This window comes from Microcebus murinus, chromosome 5 (genome assembly GCF_040939455.1).
Source record: "Microcebus murinus isolate Inina chromosome 5, M.murinus_Inina_mat1.0, whole genome shotgun sequence".
Classification (NCBI taxonomy): Eukaryota; Metazoa; Chordata; class Mammalia; order Primates; family Cheirogaleidae; genus Microcebus; species Microcebus murinus.
In genome coordinates, this window is record NC_134108.1 from 14186772 (window position 1) to 14208329 (window position 21558).

Consider the following 21558-nt stretch of genomic DNA (forward strand, 5'->3'; position numbering starts at 1 on the left):
GAGGATTCCCTCCCTGCCCAGCTCACTCCCACGGTAGCCAAAAGGCCTCAGGTCCTTGACACAGGGGCCTCACAACTACATTGTGCCCCCCAACATTCTTATTTTAAATTCCTAACCCCAACGTATGATATTTGGAAGTGGGGCCTTTGGGAGGTAATTAGCTTTGGATGCAGTCATGAGAGTGGGGCCCTCATGGTGGGATTCGTTGCATAAATAAACAAATTGTAGCCAATTCATTGTATAAATTAAAAATCCTTCTCTTTGGCACTATTTCTCAAAATTACAATATCCATGTCCCTTGATCCAGCAAGGCTACTTTTCAGATTTTGTCTTACTGACATATTCTCATACATGAGGAATGACGTGAGATTATTCATAGAAGCCTATGGATAATAACATATAGTATGTTGCTGTTTGTGTTGAAAATATTAATAAATAAAAAGAGAACGATAGAGTGTGCAGAGAGTGTCACCATTTGTCTTAAAAATAAATAAAAAGGATATGTTTATATACTTATATGTGTATAGATATTTCCAGAGGGGTATATAAGAAATTGTTAATAGAGAGGTTGCCTCTGAGGAGAACTGGGTGGCTGAGGAGAGAAGTAAGGAGAAAACTTTTGCCTGTATACTCTTTTATGCATTTAGAATTCTGTATCTTGTAAATATATTATCTATTTGTTCAAAAAATATTACATTTAAATTTTTAAAAATCCTTATAATTTAACTAAAGCAAGTCATCTGTACAAATTCTTTACTTTTAAGTGTTTTGTATTCCTTTTTTTCCAAATATATATATATCTCCAATGGCCTGTTCAAGGTCACTTTGTCCCACATTGCCCCCAGCCCTCCTGCTGACAGCATCCTTTTAAAATTGTGGTCAATAATCCTAGCGTGCCCATCCAACATCCATTTTTCCATTTCTGCTTCCTAAATATGATCACAGATGCACACACACACACTTCACATACTGTACCTGGTCCAGCTTGTCTTTCTCTTCAATGCAGGAGGCAGCTTTTTTCTGCTCTCTGGTGACTTCCGAAGCCAGCCTCCTGATCGTTTCTCTGCTAGCTTTTGCCTCCATCTCATGGACATTTATGGTCTCTTCAAGAGTAACAATCTGTCCTTTCACGAATGCATTTTCCTTGTGCAGCTCTCTAAGCTGAAGAAAAAGCAATCACAGCTATCCTATAAAAGTTAACCATTTCATGCACTTTCTCTAAAGCAACTCACAGTCCATGCCCCAATGACTGCATTAGCAAAACAGCAAAAACACTAGCCCTGCGTGAACCCAAAGGGTCACATTTTCAAAGGCAGGCTCTAAATGCTGTTGTTAGGTGCAGACCCTGTAGGCAAATTAAAACTATTCAAAAGGCGGCCACAAGGCAAGGGTAGTGGTAAGCCAAAAGCTTCCCAGCAGAACCTGCCTCGGCAAGCCTCTGGCTGGGGGACACCCAAGGCCAGGTGAGACCCTACCCAGGTCACACCAAGTGATAAAGGAGTGAGTTGTGTTCAGCCCACATCCACCCAGGCCTGCTGCATGCAGGGTGGTCCCTGGCACTGGTGGAAATAAAGAAGACAGAACTATGATTTTTTAAAATACTCTTTTAATTAGTATAAGCATAGAAAACTTCTGAATAAAATGCACTAACGGTGGTTATCATTGGGGGCTGGAATTGGCAGGGCTTTTTGCTTTCTGTGTTGGCACTGTTAACTGAGAGCATTTATGAGATTTACAAGGGGAAAATCAAAGCAGGCAGGGTCCTTGACCTCAGGGACAGGGCCACGAGGATGCCCTTAGGAAGACTTGAAACCCCACAGGACAGGGCTAACGTCGGTGTCACGATTGTCTGTGGAAGTGACCTATCTTTCAGCCTCCACACTCTGCCGGCGTGGCCTCCCGACTCAGCGCCGTTCCCCTCTCTCGAATACTTGTCCTCACATTCACATGATCACTCCTTAACACCCTTCAAAAGTCCCCCCTCCTAGGAGGGGATGGGTATATACAACCAAACGAGTAAGATGTGCAACGTTTGGGGGATGGACACGCTTGAAGTTCTTACTCGAGGGGGGAGGGGGGCATGGGCAATATATGTAACCTTAACACTTGTACCCCCATAATACGCTAAAATTAAAAAAAGTCCCCCCTCCTTAGCCAGTCTACCTAAACCAGCATCAAACACCTCTCACTTACTTTGCCCTCTACTCCCATACCCTGATTCATTTTTCTTCATCGTGCCTTATACTAGGTGGTTCTTATTTGTCTATCTCTTCACTTTCTTTACCCCTTGATAATGAAATCTCTAGGAGAGAATAGACCTAATCTTGTCTCGTTCCCACTGTTGTATATCCAGCACCCAGAGCAGTGCCTAGCATGTAGCAAACACTTACTAAATGTTAGTGAAATGGATGCGTGAATAGCAAGCAAATTATTAGGAATATCTCCTTTTCCACCATGGCTCCTTGGGAGCATGTGTGCACACAAGTTTACAAAAGCATGTGGCTTTGGAATTGGAGTGATTTTGTTCTTGGTGGAACATCTAATGAGGCTGCAGTCTTGATCAAGACAGCAGACTTCCCCATCTTGGCCAATGGGTTTTTTTTTAAAGACAGGCACCTGTTCAGGTGTTGGGGAGCCAGCGCCCTGGAGTCCTCCCATCTGTTACAAAGCACAGGTTCCATCATTACTCAGCTATGCTGAGGCCAACAAATCAGGAGACATTTGCCATCAAAATACTCATGGTTACCAAGAGGCAGGAGCATGCCATGCCGCACAGGGCCACATGGGGAAGCACCAGGGCCAGTCAGGAGGCAGGAGGGACGGGGAGAAATCTGGGCAAGAGGCTTTACTGTCTCTTCTGCAGGAAGGAACGGCCAAGGCAGAGTAAGCAGGCTTAGGTTTGGTAGTTTGAATGATTTCAGTAGCTCTGAGGTGTAGGGGCTGCCCCTGAGCTGTCCGGTATCTGGCTGTAAGGTGATTAGGGGCAATGGGATAGTGGCCCCAGGTGTCAGAGCCAGTCATAGGAGGTGGTTGGGGAGTGGGCTCTGAATTGGTCAGTTTGCATCTGAAAGCCCTGCAGGAAGGGGCAATATCTCCTGGGTCAGCAAGGCCCCAGATGCCAAAGCATCAGAAACACCAACAATAGGCTGGTGCAGTGGCTCACACCTACCATCCCAGCACTTTGGGAGGCTGACACGGGAGGATCACTTGAGGTCAGGAGTTCAAGAGTGGCCTGGGCAACACAGTGAGAAGCCCAAACTAGCACACAGAGATTGTCTCTGATGGAGGAAAGGGTGTCCTAAAAGAAGGAGCTCTGAGTTTCCTTTTCTTTCCCCACTACTTAGCTTAAAAGATAATCCCCAAACTACACTGCAAAGTGGACTTTTACAGCTGAGCTCCTGACACGTGTTAGCCACAGGGAGGAGGATGAGGAGCATCCAGCACCCATGACGGCATCGGGGGACCCTGGGCCTGAGCTAACCCATCAGTAAAGTGGAATACTTCCCAAAGTAAAATGAAATCATCTTGCAGTTTCAGAGAAGACTCTTGGGAAGTGCTAGTAGGCACCTGAGAGGTGGTTTTTAAGATTGGCTGCATGGAAATCTGCCAGGAAGCAAGGATATGAAAGGTTTGTAAATAAGCAAAGACGCCATGAGCACTCAAATGCTTTTAAGTACCCTAATGAAGCACTAGGGGCCAAGTGAATTATTCAGTTAATATCATTAATTTCCATTTTAATGGTAATCTACCATTAGAGTAGGATTTTTACTATTTGGTTTATTTTTTTGTTTTTTGAGATAGAGTCTCACTCTGTTCCCCAGGCTAGAGTGCCATGGCATCAGCCTAGCTCACAGCAACCTCAAACTCCTGGGCTCAAGCAATCCTCCTGCCTCAGCTGGGACTACAGGCATGGGCCACCATGCCCAGCTAATTTTTTCTATATATTTTTAGTTGTCCAATTAATTTCTTTCTATTTTTAGTAGAGACAAGGTCTCGCTCTTGCTCAGGCTGGTCTCGAACTCCTGACCTTGAGCAGTCCTCCTGCCTCGGCCTCCCAGTGTGCTAGGATTAGAGAGGTGAGCCACCATGCCTGGCCTACTATTTGGTTTTAATGTAAAATTTAAAAAGTACTTTAGACCTAATCTTAATCCTATCCTAAGTATCCCAAAAATGACACACAGCTGTTGTGTGTGTGTGTGTGTGTGTGTGTGTGTTTCTGTCTGTAACTAAAAGGAAAAACAACTCTCTAAAACACATCGTTAAAATTAATAATTAACCGTATGCAACAACCTAAATATATTAATATTTTAAACAAAACAATCCCTTTTGGAGAATAATTATTCCAAACAATGCTAAAAAGAATCTTGGAATTGAGGCTCAGAGAGGTGATACGGTTTATCCCAAGTCACACAATGCATCAATGCTACGCTTGGGCCACCGTCCTATCCTCCTGCCACCCACACTCAACCACAGCACTCCCTTTTGTGCCACGGGTCAGGATAAGCACTATAGTTGTCGTCTTTTTAATCTGCATACAAACACCTTGAAAATTAAGTCTTCCTCTGATGCCTTTTCATTCTTCTTTTCTGGATCCAAGCAGTCATGAAGTTGAGTAAGAAATTCTTCATGTTTGCTGCAATTCTTTGAGATTTGTTTCTTATTCTCCTCATTTTCCTTTGAACACTTCCTATCAGGCAAATAGCAAATAAGTCATGATTTAACATCATGGAAGATAACATTCATCAAACCAAGTCAGAACTTAAGCTGTCTGTGGGAAATAACTAATTGTCATTTTCAACACAGCACAGTTTTCAGACACAGAGCAAATTATTGTCATGCAAGCCCTGTAAGGGAAAAAGAAAAGTGGAAGCAATTTCGGGGCACCTAACACTTGGCGGAAATGTAGGGAAATCTTAATGGCATTGTGGACCTAGTAACAGGAGGGGAGACGGATTCTCCTCTCCTCAACCCTTAGGATCTACGGAAGTGGAGGCAACTTCCAGGTCACACATGGACCCTTGGCCACATGTGTGGTCACAATCCACATACCCACAGATCTCCACTGGGACCTCACAGGGAAGAAGGAGAATGCTACTACGTTGGTTCTAGAGGGCCAGGCTTTGTTTCTTTCTCCTAACATTATACATGCTCTATCAGGGTCCTGATTCATGGCCAAGTGTATCTATAATAACAAATACATCAGGAGCAGGGAAGCTCCTTACCTCTGGAAAAGAAAGATGTGGAATCACTAACAAAGATCATAATTAGTTTTCACACACCCTGAGTCTTTAAAGAATACTGAAAGAAAGGAAAGGAAATCAGTATATCACCTGCACCTCCATGTTTATTGCAGCTCTATTCACAGTAGCCAAGATATGGAATCAACCTAAATGTCCACTTAATGGATGAATGGACAAAGAAAATGTGACAGATAGATAGATAGATAATTACTTTGGAATACCATTCTGCCACATAAAAGAATGAAATCCTGCCATTCACAGCAACAGGGATGGAACTGGAGGACCTTATGTTGAGTGAAATAAGTCAGGCACAGGAAGATAAAGACTACATGTTCTCACTCATATATGGGAGCTAAAAATACAAATTGAGCTCATAGAAGTAGAGAGTAGAGTTGTGATCCGTTAGAAGCTAGAAAGGGTATGGGGCAGGGGAGGGAGAGGTTGGTTAACAGACACCAAGTTACAGCTAGAAGGGAGAAATCATTTGTAGTGTTAGGTAGCACTGCAAGGTGAATACAGTGAACAGTATTTAGTGTATATTTCAAAAAGCTAGAAAAGAGGATTTTGAATGTTCACAACACAAAGAAATGATAAACGTTCAAGATGATAAATGTGCTAATTAGCCTGATTTGATCATTATACATTGTATATACCTATGGAAATATCACTCTGTATACCATAGATGTGTACAGTTATTACACATCAACTAAAAATATAAGGGGAAAAAAGAGTATTGAAAGAGTATTAGAATTGGCCAGTCAAGGAAAATCAGAAGATTTATGAAGTGATATGAATATTTTACTTCAAATCTCAGGTAGGCTTGTTGAAATAATGCTTTAAATGTTAGAGACTGAAAGAGCATCAAAAAATAGACATACTTTAAAGGCAAATTAGAATCATTTCAGTAATTTAGTATCATTTTTTTCAATATCCTAGATAATAAACATGATTATTGCTTTCCCTTGTTACCATGTCAAGTGTTTACTGCAAATTCTTTCACTCTATTCAAGGATTAACAAAGCATATAATTGCAGATACTCAAAAGCATATCATATGTCTATTTAGAAACATGAATAACAATAAAAGACTAACATCACTATATCTCTGAATTCTTATTTTTAGCATATGAAAGGTAATATTTATTTAGTCTTTTAGACTCATGAAAAGCACAGTTAATGCTATGGTGCTGATTGATTTACATATATGACCCCGTATGTTAACCCCAAGATTTCAATATTATTTCCCCATTCCAAAGGGCTCTAACAACTTACATTTCTATTCACATTTCACTTGACTGAATAAAGTTCCAGGAATTTGTCCTGGAACTTATGTTCCTAAGAACATAATCACGTAAGATATTCATTGCAGCTTGGGTTATAGTGATTTTTTAAATGCAGCTAACCTAAGTGCCTATAGGAAACAGCAAAGGGAATTGGTTGAGTAATTTATGATATTTCAAGCAATGCAATATAATGGGCCATTTAAAATAATATGCTAAATGATTGTTTAATATTTACAACATATTATTCAGTAAAAATGGTACATTACATGTCATCATTTATATACAACTATCTGAAGATCTGTTTAACAAAATGTTAACTATAGCTTTTCTGCAATCATAAGGTTTTGAGTAATTTTAATGTCTTCTTGGCACTCTTCTGTATTTAAAAAATTTACAGTAAGCATATATTATTCTTACTGCTCATTTATTTAATAAATACTTATTGAGCACCTACTATGCACCAGGACTTGTTAAAGGTGCTAAAGGTACAGTAATAAACAATAAAGATAAAAATCCTTGCCCTCATGAGCTTATGTTCTGGTTGGAAAGATGGATAATAATGCAAATATTAATATATGTAAAATATATAGTATTTTATAAAAGTACTGGAGAAGAAAATAAGCAGAAAGGGGGGTAAGAAATATTGTGGTGGGTAAGATTTCAGATGTGGTAGTCACGGAAGACCTCAGTGAGAAGTAGCCTCTGAGGGAAGACCTATGTGACACAGGGACAGCCAGGCAATATCTGCAGGAAGAGCCTTCCAGGCAGAGGGACTAGCAATTGCAAAAGCCCTGAGGTGGAGTCACTCCTTTGGAGAGAGAGAATGGTAGCAAAACCAGGTTAGGATGAGCCCTTTAGGTCATGGAAAACACTCTGTCTTTACCCTGAAAAGAGAAGTCACTGAGGGCTCTGAGCCAAGGATTGACATGATTTGATTGGTGTGATTTGATTTTTGATCTGATCTTTGTTTAACAGGATCACTCTGGCTACAGGGGGCACCATCAGAAGCAGGAAAGCCACTGCTATGCATTCAATGCCTGTGTCCCCTGGAATTCACATGTTGAAGCCCTAATCCCTAATAGTAGGTCACTAAATATGAAATGTCCGATTTCAAATCAAAAGCGTAGTTTATTATGTCTCAAACAAGAAGCAGTATGATTAATCAAAGTATGCACCTAAACTATAGACACAGTTTTGCCATCTTAATGGTAGCTTGTTCAAGACAGCAGTGAAGAAGCCTAGAGAGTGAGTGGCGATGAAATCTCGAAAGGCATTCTCCACACCTTGTTGTGAATTGAATATTTTTCCTTGCAAGAAGTGGTCGAAAGCCTGGAAGAAGGTGTAGTCAGTTGGTGCAAGGTCTGGTGAATATGGTGGATGACAGAGAGTTTGCAAGTCCAGCTTCTGTAGTTTGAGCAGCGTTGTTTTTTGCAACATGTGGTCTTGCACGGGTATTGGCCTGTCTCTATTGATCAATCTTGGCTGCTTTATCACAAGCATCCTCATCATTTCATCAAATGGGTTGCAGTAGACTCCCACTGTAATCAATTGACCAGGTTTCATGAAGCTGTGGTGGATAATACTAGTGCTGGACCACAGAACAGACACCATTAGCTTTTTTGATGAATATTCAGTTTTGGACTGTGTTTCAGCACTTCATCTTTATCCAACCATTGTGCCAAACACTTGTGATTGTAAAAAGGAATCCATTTTTCATCACACATAATAATATGGCATAGAAATGGTTTGCCTTTATGTCATAACAGCAAAGAAAGACAAGCTTCAAGACGATTTCTCTTCCGATATTCCTTTAATTCATGTGAAACCCATCTATCTAGCTTCTTTACCTTGTTGACTTTTTTCAAATGGCCCAATAGTGTTGGAATAGTAACATCAAGCCTTGCTGCTAATTCATGCATAATTCGAGATGGATTTGCTTCCACTACAGCTTTCAGCTCATCGTTATCCACCGTGGTCTTAGGTGGCCCACATGGCCCACATTTTCAAGACGAAAATCACCAGAATGGCGCCTCTTAAACCATTGACATAAGTGTGCGCTCATTAGCCACATCCTTTCCAAACACTTCCTTGATATTTTGAACTGTCTGAGCTGCACCGGTTCCACAATGGAACTTATATTCAAAAATAACACAAATTTTTGACTTATCTATGGTTTCACAAAAATTGCTCTAAAAACAATGTGACAAATAATCACAAGCCAAAATGTGCATTTGAAAGACTGAGGATGTACCTTCACAATAAATTAAAACAAGATGTGTCAAAGTGAAATATCAGAGATATCAACTGTCAAACTTAGTATTTAAGGAAATTGGACATAGCATACTTGAACATACTATGAACATATTTGGAAGTGGGGCCTTTGGGAGGTAATTAGGTCACCAGGGTGGAGCCCTCATGAGTGGGATTAGTGCCCTTATAAAGAGAGACACATGACAAATGACCTCTGTCTCTCTCTGCCATGTGAAGATACAACAAGAAGGCTTCTGTCTGCAAACCAAGAAGAAGGTTTTCACTGGGAACTAAATAGGCCAGCACCTTGATCTTGGACTGTTCAGCCTCCACAATTGTAAGGAATAAATTTCTGTTGTTTAAGCCACTCAGTTTATGGTATTTTTGCTAGAGCAGCCCAAACTGACTAAGACAGAAATTGATACCAGAAGTGAGGTGCTGCTGTAACAAATACCTACTGCAACAATCCAGGTGATTATTAGTGGCTGGGACCAAGTTAGTGGTATTGAAGGTGACAGGGGAATGCAGACAAAATTTAAATTCATTTTGAGGATCGATATGATGGGATTTGCTGAGGAATCAGACATGGAGCATGAAAAAGAAAGAAAACAAAGGATGATATCAAGAATTTTGACCTAATCAACTAGAAGAATGTAATTATTGTTGACTGAGAAGAGGAAAAGTTCAGGAGGATTTTGTGGAAACATCAGGAGCTCAGTTTTAGACACATGACGTTTGAGGTGGCTATTGGACATCCTTGTGGAAACGTCTGGTAAGTAGTAAGATACGTGGGTCTTGAGTTCTGGGAAGAGATCCAGGCTAGATATGAAAATGTGGGAGCCACCAGCATTTAGATCATACTTAAAGCCATGAAACTAACTGATATCACCAAGAGAGTGAATTTAGATAAAAAAGAGAAGTGATTCAAGGACTGAACCCTGAATTACTCTGATATTTCAAAGCTAAGAAGGTAAGGAGGAACAGCAACAGAGACTAGCTAGAAACGTAAGATGAAAACTAGGCATGTGTAATGCCCTGGAAACTAAGAGAAGAAAGTGATTCAAGTAGAACGATCAACGTGCTTGATACTGCTGATTGGTTAAGCAAGAGAAGACTGGCCGTTCAACTTGCACTGTGCACTTCCTGGTGACCTTAATGAGTGGTGTCAGCAGAGCATGTTCAAGAGAGAGGAGAGGGGACAGACATTGGAGACCATGAGTACATAGAAATATTTAAGGAGTTTTGCTTTAAGTGGAAGGAGAGAAAGAGAACAATAGCTGGAAGTATTAAGTTATTTTTTCAGAAGAATTAAATAAATATCAAGCATTTTATCAATAAAGATATTTAAGTCATATGTAGAATTTTTTAAATATTTTTAGGAACAACTGGTTGCCAATTTTTTTCTCAACAGTCACCTTTTGGCAGAACAAAGTGTGGAAAACCTAGGTCTCATGAATTTGTTCCAAAAACTGGCAATAAAACCTAATGAGGAGTGTTCGGAGTGGTTTGGAGTCATCTGGCTTCTGGGGTATTTTTATAACTGGCTTCTGAATGAATAAATGCCTCCCTCTGTGCACTACCTGCCACCACAGGGTTAAACCTCTACTTAGAGGAATCTTCCAAATTGTGTATATAAGCATTTGCAGCCCTAATTGATAAGACATAGAAATGCTTAGGACAATACTATGTTTGTTGGGACTCTTGGTGACATTTAGAAATGAGCCTGGAAAACTTTTCAGGACTCCAAAGATATTTGAGGTCAATAATTTTTTTTTTTTTTCCAAATTGAATGTCGGGGCCAAATAATGCAAAATACTAGTATATTCAAAGATGTGTCCTGCTATCAAAAGCTAGTATCATAATGCTAGCTAAACTGAGAAATATATTGCAATATCCTTACTGTAGTTTCTCGTCTAGTTCTACAACTTTCTTCTTTAATTCCTGGTTCTCCTTGATTGCAGTGTGAGCTGTGATTTCTGCTCTGATTTTAGAAGTGGAGAGAGCTGCTGATTCTTCTTCTAACTCCTGCATTCTGTCTCTCAAAGAGGTGAGGAGAGATGATTTTCTGGCACTATTTTCCTTGTAGCTCTCCATTTCAGCTTTCAACTCTTGACAGGACACTTCTTTAGAGAGCATCTTGGATCGGAGATCTCGAAGCTACCATGGAAAAAAGTTAAAAAAAAAAAAAAAGAGAGAGAGAGAATAAGAACTTAACAGTATAAGTCTGAAGTATCTTTAAGAGCGCCAAAACCCAAGATCATAATTTAAAATTTCACTCTTTTATTCATGACTTAATCCAATTTTCTTCTTTTAAATATTTGTATCTGTCTTACAAAATGGGAAGTAATGCCTAAGTAATGAACTTCATATTCTGTCTCTTCCAAAAATAATTGTGCAATGTCTTATGTTGATTTGTGATGTATGTCACAAATATAGCCAGGAGATATTTGTGATGTGTATTTCAAAAAAACAATAAAATATTTTGCAATGGTAACCCATTTTCTAAATGTGTATTGCTGCTATTGTCGCTGATGAACAGTGAAACAAGGAACCTACAAGATGTACTATTTGTGACTTCATAGCTGTCAACTGTTTCCCAAGTAAATGCAAACTATTCAATATATCACCAAATTTCTCCCACTTGTCTTCTGGACTCTAATTGTGGGTCATAAAAAAAATAATATTCCAATTTCTGGGAAAAAAAATATGGGAGAAAAGAGAAATCCTTATAGGATTTATACAAAGGAAGCATTTTAACTTTAATGAGTTGTGTGGCATCAAAATGTAAACAATGTATGTGCCCTATAGAGTTAGGGTGTCAGGTGTACCTTATAAGAAAACTTTATGAAAACATATACTTACTTAGAACTGTCAGTGTGCGTGGCTACATTTATTCACACACACACACATTATCAACTCATCTTTCTGTGGGGTCCTCGCAGCCTTGGGGAGACCTCACAGGCCAGTCTAGGATGCCGTGGGGCCACCAGACCATAAGCAGACCGAGTTTAGGGAGACTGTCTCAGAACTCTCCTCTAAACCTGATGTAGCCTAGAGGGTAGATGGATCCCAATCATCTTCCAAGAATTTCCCCAACCAGTTGGGACTAACGTGGGGAAGAGGTTCAGAATTCCCCCCCCCTAAGAGCTCCAAATGACAAGCAATCTACATTAATGGAAGGTATTCTGAGAGAGGCTAAAAGTTCTCCGGGGCCCATGGAACATCAGCCTCAAGTCCTCAGGTGCCCCCATCAGGCAAGGCTGTAGAGCTCCTCCGGGATCTACAATCCAGCCCGAGCCACTTTGCTTCGCGGCATGGCAAACGCATAACCTTCTAGGAATTCTAGGAGATTGGCACACAATGAGGGAATAAGTGTCAACTTTGCCAAAAGGTTTAAATCAGTATCCCACCGTCCTTTTTCTAATTGCCTCTATGCACTGCTTCATTTTATAAGAAGCTAAGAAAGCCCATTTCTGATTAGTGAAGATGCATGATCTTACCTCAGACTGAGCACATTCAAGTTTGACCAAAGTTGCTGCAAGTTCACTTCGAGCATTTTCAGCCACATTCCGATAGTGGTTTAATTGCTCCCGAGTGACTGGAACTTCCAGAAGATGATCGTAAGTTTCCTGGTAGAGTTCCCCAAAAGATTAAATACAAAAAAGAGTGTTGAACAATCTTTTCTGTGCAGTTGCGCAAAGCGAGATGCAAGACAGGAGCATTCTTTGTATTCCAAATGTGTCGAAAATGCTACCCAGAAAGTACTGTTTTCAGACCATTTTGTTCTCATTCTCCAAATTCAAAGGGAGACAGGAGGCAGCCCAGGAACAAATGATGTGCTCCTCCAGGGTAATGGTGAGATTTAGCATTTAAGAATTGGCCTTTGCCACTGGAGAGAATTTCCTTCCACCCAATTTAAATGATATTTAGCTCTGCCTGGAACCAGGAAAGTCAGAAGAGAATCAATGCTACATTCTGTGTAAGCTGCAGGGAGGGGGAAAGTTTTCATTGTTCTTCTCTTTCCAGACCACAAAGATGATCAACTCTTCTCTTGTCTGTTGAATAAAGGATCTTATTTATATATAAAGAGATCATGTGATCTAAATGTGAAAGTCTGTCTCCTTCATAATTATTCACTAAGCCTTTTACTCTCAATCTTATCACCTCTCATGGGGCCCTAAAGTTGATTCAAATGAATGCATGAGGTCAGAGACAGTGCAGCGGTACAGGGACAGCCCCTGGCCCACCTACAGGGGAGCAACTCTCAGTTCCACTGGGAGTTGCTGGTGCAGAAATCAGGATCCTAGCCTGGCCAGATCATTCCAATTTCTCAAGGCAAGTCATATATCCAGACTTCTTCAAGTAAAAATTCCCGGTGTCTGCAGCTTGGCAACCAATTTAAATGTTTAAAAAAGAAACACATATGAGCCAGATAAACACACCTGCAGAGCAGATTTGCTGGGTTTGGCCTGTGGGTCACAGTCTATAACCTCTGGTCTTGTTTCCATCTGACTCACGCCATATGCCTGCCTCCTTCAAGATTTTTTCCAAAGTTTGGACAGATACCTACACCCACCTCTATGAAGTTTCCAGGGCCTGTGGTCTTTGTGAAAGGCATACAAGAAAGCCATTCATTTTTGAAGGAGTATCAAAGAGGTCACATAAAGAAGGATTTCCTGGAATATCTAAATGACCTTAAGGGACTCACCACTAAAACCCATTTACAGCTGCCAGAGACTTCTCAACTGCCAGTGACTACTGTTTGATATACTTAGCAATACAAGTTATCTCAAAGCCCTTAACTTCACAACAAACGTTGTCATGACTAGTGTGATTCAATCCACAAAATGCCAAACAAAACCTCCAGGGCACTTAGTAACAGCTGGTGTTTGCCAACCACAATACAGTCAAGAAGACGGTAGATATGTACTCTTGGCGGAAAAGCATTAGAAAGTTTAACTGAATCTATTAGAGAACCACATCCTGTTCAAACTTGTTCAATAGTCAGAAGGGTCTTCTCCACCCTGACCACCACAGGCATATTTCCTAAACGAAGCTGTATGAGGATGCAGGTCACTTAGGAGAAATTTGACCTGCAATATGTATGGCACATCATTTTATAAAATTATTTAGGAAAATAAGTTCCCCATTGAATTATGGGAAATATGATGATTTCTTCCAATGACTAACATCTTTTTTAGGAAATGATATAGTCATACCATTATTTTATATCTCCTTCCTGTAATAAATATTGTATCCAATAATATAATATTACCAGCCAGATAAGACAGTTCAGAAATGGTCCCTTGTTTTAGGAGGTTGCAATCTACTGCAGAACAGTACCAAAAGCATTAGCATCTTCATGTTCATGGGTAAAAGAAACTATATATTAAGATGTCATTACCTTGACACTGGAGCAGGACCCGCATTAGGACTCCTTTGATTACTGAATTTAGAAAATAATTGGTAGGCCCAAATCACCTTTCAGAGTCCAGCTGACTGGGGATTATTCACCAACTAATATTTATCGAAAGCCTACTCTGCACCAGGCACTGAGCTTGCAGTCTAATAAGAGAAAGAGCATTTATCGAATAACCATATTAATGACTGCAGAATTACAAACTGAAATAAACACAAGGAACAGGGGGAAAAAACAGATAACCAAGGAAACTGAATTAAGATTAGGGAGGTGGAAGGCAAAAAAAGTTCCCTAAGGAAGTGCTGATTAAGTTAATTAAACAGGCAAGAGGTGTTGAAGCAGAAGCAGCACACATCATTCCAACAGCAAAATGCCTGTGCAAGGGCCCTGTGCCAGGAGTCTGCCCTGTGTAGGCAGAGATCTGAGAACAGGCAGTGAGGCTAAGGGACAAAGTCAGGCAAAGAATAGTGTCAGCAGGTCTTAAAAGGCAGCTATGAGCTCATTAATATATTTTAGTATCGGGCAGGGCTTTTTTTTTTTTTTTCAGAATTTTCCTAGCTATTGTTGCTTTTTGATTTTACAATAGGAAATTTAAAATCAGCTTCCTAAATTCCAAAAAATCATGTTTGTATTGCTATTGAAATCAAGTTAATTTTATAAATAAATTTATGGAGAATTGATAACTTTTAAGTATTGAGTCTTCCAACTAAAAGCATTTTTCCCATTTGTTCAAATATTCTTATATGTCTGTTAGCAGCAATTTACACTTACTATATTTTGTACTTTATCTTTTTTGTTGATATTGTAAATTGGATCTATTTATTCCTGTGTATCAAATATGAACCTAGATACCTTTTTGATATTTCTTATTATTTGAAATGGTTTTCATTTGATTCTCCTGGATCATATTCTATAAACATGAAAATCATCTATAAATAAAAATAATTTCACTCCCTCTTTTCCAATTTTTATACCTCAATTTTTTTTTACTTATTGCCCTTGTAAAAACCCCAAAACATTGTTAAACAATAATAGCAATAACAGACATTTTGTCTTATTCCTAACTTTTATAGGAATGTATTTATATTTCCCTGTTAAGCATAATGGTAGCATTTGGAATTTGGGTTGAGACATACATTTTATCATGTTAAGGAGGTGTCTATCTATACCTATTTTACTAAGAGCTTTTTTTAAAATAAAGAATGGATTTTTATGAAATCCATTTTGGATCTCTATGAAGATAATGATATCTTTCTCTCTGGATCTGTTAATAAAGAGTACTATATTAATAACTTTTCTAATATTGACTTAATCTTGTTGTGGCAGCCAGAATAATGGCCTCCCAACCTATGGCTATGTTATGTTATATGGTATATTAATTTCCTAGGAAATTTGCTGTAACAAATTTCCACAAACTGAGTGGCTTAAAACAATGGAAATTTATCCTCTCACAGTTCTGAAGTCCAGAAATCCAAAACCAAGAGGTCACCAGGTGTGCTTTCTCAGAAGGGTCTAGGGAGAATCTGTTCCATGATTTTCTCTTAGCTCCCGGTGTCGCTGGCAATCCTTGGCATTCCTTGGCTTGTGGACAAATCACTCCAATCTCTACCTCTCTTGTTAAATAGAATTCTTCCCTATGCCACTGTCTCTGTGTCTCTTTTCCTTTTCCTTTTCTTATTTCTTACTAGTCATATTGAATTAGGAACCACCCTAATCCAGTATGACCTCATCTTTGACATGAGTTGTTTAAGAGCTTTGTTGTTGTGGCTTTTTGTTTTCTGGGTTTATTGCTGACTTCTTTATTGCTTTGTGCTCAGAGAATGTCGTCGGCATTCAGAGCTGATATTCACTGGTGCATACCAGAGGGGCTGAACAGTGTCCGTTCAGAATGGAGTCCATTCTCATGCTATAGCAGTCATTGTGTATTGTGATCACTATCCTTTCTATACTATTTTTATTTCAGTGGATTTATTGAGGTTTTTGTGAATGTTCAATTTTATAAATATCCCATGGGCACTTAAAATGTTGTATTCTCTGTAGGGCTTGGAATATAGAATAAATTAGATCTATTTTACTGGTTATTTAATTAAGCATTTCTACCCTTGCTTAATTTCTACCCTTTTATAGAGATAGGGAGATTTTTTGAGCCACTTGTATGAGAACACTAATCCCATCAACTGAGACAAGTGAGTTAAAGCCTTCTATTACTAATTTAATCTTTGTCTTCTGGTAGCATTTGCATTCTTGCTTAATCAATGCTGATGCTGGTTTACTCTGTGCAAAGATACTCAAAACTTTCACATCTTCACCGTGAATTGTGGCGCGTAACATTAGAATGTGCCGTTATTTGTCTCATTTAATCATTTCTCCTATGAATTCAATCTTCTCTGATATTGAGATTTTGTTCCCTGGTTTCTTTGTGTTTGCATCTGACTGCATGTACCTGTGTTCTATCTTCTTATTTCCAACCTTTCTATATCACTTTGACTTGGATGTCAATAAAGTCAGGTTTGGCTTTGTGATTAAAGATAAAATTCTTTCCCCTCACCCCTGCCCTCGAGGGGGCCTTCCACTAATTTTGGTATTTCAGCCATATCCTCATTGTGTCAAAAATAGAGTCTATTTCTCATTTTCTTTGTTGTTTGTAGCTAGTTTCTAAGAATGGAAGGGGGAAAGGCCAGTGGTATGCCACCATTTTCAAACTAGAAGTGTCCAGATAGTTTTCTAAACCAAATGGCCCTTTGGTGGCTTAGAGGCATTTAAACATTTTTAAATTAAAAAGCCCTTTTATAAATTCTCCTTTTGAAAAGCAGCTGAAACCATGTGATACTTGTACAGGAAATCAACAGAGAGATCAATAGAAACCCCAAGTACAGTCCTTAGTCTCTAATACTCAGAAGAATTTAGTGTATGAAAAAAGAGGCATCACAAATATTTTCTAGTAAGGAAAGAAAATACTATTTAATAAATAGTGAAGCTAATTACTGAAAAAAAAGGAAGAAAGATTAGAGCTATACTACACATTATAAACCAAAATAAATTTAAGATAAACCTAAAGCACTGACTATATAAAAGGGAATCATAAAAAATACCATAAATTAATATTTACCTTAGCATGAGGATTTTGGCAGTACCTATTAAATTTTTAAATGTAAATACCATCAGCTATGGTTTAAAGGTGTCCCCCAAAAGTTCATGTGTTGAAAATTTAATTGTCAATGTAATGGTGTTGGGAGGTAGGGCTTTTAAGAGGTAATTCGGTCATTAGGCAAAGTCTTCATGAATGGATTGCTGCCATTATTAGGGGAGTAGGTTAGACACCACCAAAGTGGCTTTGTCATAAAAACGAGTTCTCCTTAATTTGCCCTTTGCCTTTCCGCCATGGAATGATCCTTGCCAAATAACAGCATGATACTCTTGGACTTCCCAGCCTCCAGAACTGTGAGCCAAATACACTTCTTTTCTTTATAAATTAACTCAGTCAGTGGTATTCTGTTATAACAACAGAAAGTGGACTAAGATACCGTCTGACCCAGAAGTTTCACTTTCCAATTATCTCCCCTTGAAAAATACTCACATATGTGCATAGAGATATGTATAGGGAGGTTCATTATACCATTATTTCTAATAGCAACAAGAAGGGCAATGTTGAAAAATGTAAATTCCTGTTGGCAGGGAAATTACCAAATAAAGACATTTCCATATTGTCAAATCCTAAGCAACAGGGAATATAAGAGAGATCTGTATGTTTGGGCATAATTATATCCCTAAAATATGTATATTATTGAACATAAATAAAGTATAGATCCATAGTTTGATACTCTTTTTTTATACAACACAGGATGAAAAATACTATGTATTTGCTACAAATATATTTAGAGACAAGAAAAAAGAAGTCTGACAAAGTACACATCACCTGATGATAGTACTCACCCCTGGGGGTGACACCAGTATAGGAGCTAGGGGAAGGGGGGGGCAATGATTTAATTTTTTAAGAAAGATGTCTCTAGGCATTATTTTTATAACTAAATAAAATTGAAAGAAAAGCAAAAATGCTGGAAAGATATGTGCAGTGTGGTTATCTTTTGGTTATAGGATAAATTTTATTTTCTTCTTTATTATATGTTTTTATATGTACAAATCCTTTACAATGACTGTGTATTACTTTCATAATCAGAAAAAATAAACATCCTTTCTTAGATGTAAAAAAAATAAATAAAAAAGAAACAAGGACAGAAAAAACTCACCAACCCTGGTATGCTGTGTTTTTATGAAGAACATGATGACAAAGAAACAACCATAGGTAGCATAGACTTGAACAGATGAGAGAGCTGACATTTTAGGGAATTTGCTCTCAAATAAGCCCTCCTGGACTTCATAAAACTTTTTGAAAGTTCTTCAACTTTTCCACTAAGTATTAAACAATTTTTACTTTAAAAAATCTTTTTACCTTATTCAAAATGGCATGATTAAATAAAAACTCATCCATTTGTCCTCACATGAGCACAATCTATATTATTAGATACCTCTCAACTAATCCATGAAGCAATTTTATATTAATTTGAACAAGCCAACTACATATGATTTGATTCTGCCACTGGTATTTATGATAATGATTGAAATTGCCTCACAGGGTGGTTCATAGTCTTTTTCAGAATAAAGGATGGCTTCAAAGCTCAATGGCATAAAGCAAAGATAAGCTTATTCATAATTTAGTGTACAATGTGCCCCATTATCTGACCTAAGGACAATGTCTCGGGCCAGTCTTGCTACTATGGTATTTAGTTGTCTTATTATCCCATGGACAGAAAAATAAGATGAAAATCACTGCCTGCCTCTGACACACAAAAGCCCCTGTCTATTCTCATCATCCTATCCCATAAGCAATCTCTCCTTTGTCCCAGCATCATTCCATACTGCAGTGCATGGCTGTATTACCACAGGCTTTTCCATTATGGAATGCTTCCTTCTCTCTCTCTCTCTCTCTCTCTCTCTCTCTCTCTCTCTCCCTCCCTCCCTGCCACTGCTCCCTCTTATTATTCAGCTTCTTCCCACCAGGTAAAGTGTCTTTGATAACTTACAGTGCATAAATTAAGTCTTGCAAGTTGTATTTCTCCAACCTAATCATTCCTGCAATTTTTGACCACTCATCAGTTCTTCTCCCTACTTGGAAGGGCTTTCTTGACCTTTGTGCTTCTCTTTTTCCTTCTATCCGCACTTGGCTTCCGGGGCTCACTAGTGCCTGCAGGGGAGAGTGTGATGTGTGTGGGGTACAGAAAATGAATCTAAGCATCTACATCTTAGTGGTTATGGGGAAAGTTTTGGAAAAAGACATTCTGCATAAAACCAAGAACTGTGAAAATGCTGATCATATTATTTATACACTATTTTTCTATTCCTTTTGTCTTGGACATCACTCTTATTCACTAAAAAACCCTTCTTATTCAACATCCCTATTGAAAAGGATGCAGTATTCCAAAATATTCTTAATATAATTATTATACTAAAATAAATTGAGTCTTCTTTTCATTGGGCGGGGATGGGCCACAGTTAGAAAAACTTAGGTATCAAATCCTTTGAGGGGTTTACTTTACTAGCCCTGATGTAATCTAAACACATACACACACACACACACACACACACACACACACACACATCACATCACAACTAATATTTAGTTTTGATGCCAGGAATGTTTCTATTCACTCTTTATAATAACCCTATTAGTGGGGCTGTTCTTATGCTCTTGCCTAAAAATAATGCCATTAAGGCCTATAAAAGGGGAATTATATTGCCAGATAAAAAAAAGTAGGAAAGAAATAAAGAAAGAAGAAAGAGGAAGGAAAGAAGGAAGGAAGACTAATAGTAAATATGGAAGCAACAATTGCTTTTCTGTGCTATATAATTTAAAAAGCCAGTTTAAAATATGCTTAATGAATGGGCATGTAAAATTTCCCAGCCACTGCATGGGGCACTTTGGCAGATACCCTATGGCTCTATTCCTAATTCTACATGAATGTTTATGGTCTGCAATGTCCATTGATAGAAGAATTAGTAAACAACAGTGCTTCCATAAGATGGAAATCTAGAAAAGCAGTTAAAATAACCAGACTAAATATATTGGGAGCAAGATAGCTAGATCTGAAAAACATGCTGTTTTTTACATAAAGTATATTAGAGAACAAACCAAACAGTATGATACAATTTATGTTTTAAGCACATGCTAAACAAAATATACCTTCTATCAGTATAAGTATGAATGTGAGAAGTACTTTTTTGTTTGTTTGTTTTGTTTTTTTTTTTTAGTCAACTGATCTGGGACTTTATTTTTTTCTTTTTTCTTTTTTTATTTTTTTTGGCATTCCCAAACATTCTGTAAGAAGTACTTTTTAATGTTCTGAAGAACACTCATCAAACTTACATAATAATTACCTCTGGAGAATGGGGGGAAAGGGTCAAGATGGGATGTGGTTGTCAAAGATAATTGTCACTACATTTGTAATGTTCTAATATGTAAAGGAAAAGTGACTATCGTTCTAGCATTAAGATCAGTTTCTTAAGTAAAAGACAACTGAAAATATTTGGAGTCCAATTTACTAGGTTCTCGGGTTCACATCTTAATCTTCCTGTACTTCAGACTTCAAGAAACTGAATACAATGTTTGTGAATTCCTTATTGGCTGCAGAGGCAACAGGAAACCCTGAACTTGAACCCCAACATACACAAGGAAGTAGAAAGAAGAATCACTGAGTTCCAGCAATCCTTGGAATGCATTTGTTGTGCGAGTACACATTCTCACTACATTGGAACAGGAAATTCATCATTAAAATAAATGGAATATAAATAATGTTATAGCCAAAATATTAAGTGTCTTCAAAGATTAAGATAAGAATTCAATGATTTTTATGTTTTTATTCACCGGAATAAGATCTCCAATTAGCAAAGGACAAACCAGAGAGAGAAGACTGTTTAAGTAACTTCAGTGTTGCACTAAATCCCTGCTTTGCCTTCCAAGGCGGTCCTTAGCTCTGCTCAAAGAAAACTCAATGCAAATCATGCGGCTTTGTCACGTCTAACTGCCGTTTCTTCTGTGAAAAAGGAATCTAGAACATCCAGTGAACACAAACTCTATATAGTAACAAATCCTCCACGGTGGCCCACTTCGTAAACAAATGAGAAGGTGGGAAATGTTAGCAATATGTAATCTCTTCGTGATTCATTTTAGAAGAAATCAAACCATTCTTAACCTTCCTATAAGAATTCTTGCAAGGAGACAAAGAAAGGTCCACAGTTAAGTCTTTAGAATTACTTTTTTTCACTACTTTGTTCCTAGCATAAATCGGATTAAAGGCAGCTTTCAAGCCTCA

The 21558-nt window shown here is 38.4% G+C and overlaps 1 protein-coding gene across 1 annotated transcript in view; it reads right to left on the minus strand.

Moving 5' to 3' along the window:
• CCDC170 (coiled-coil domain containing 170) overlaps positions 1-21558 on the minus strand; it is a 96938-nt gene that overhangs the window by 60723 nt on the left and 14657 nt on the right. The window contains exons 2-5 of the mRNA XM_012740916.2: positions 12273-12401; positions 10673-10929; positions 4543-4687; positions 976-1161 (exon numbers count right to left, since the gene is read on the minus strand). Coding sequence (XP_012596370.1) covers positions 976-1161; positions 4543-4687; positions 10673-10929; positions 12273-12401 — 717 coding nt within the window. The remainder of the gene's footprint in view (positions 1-975; positions 1162-4542; positions 4688-10672; positions 10930-12272; positions 12402-21558) is intronic.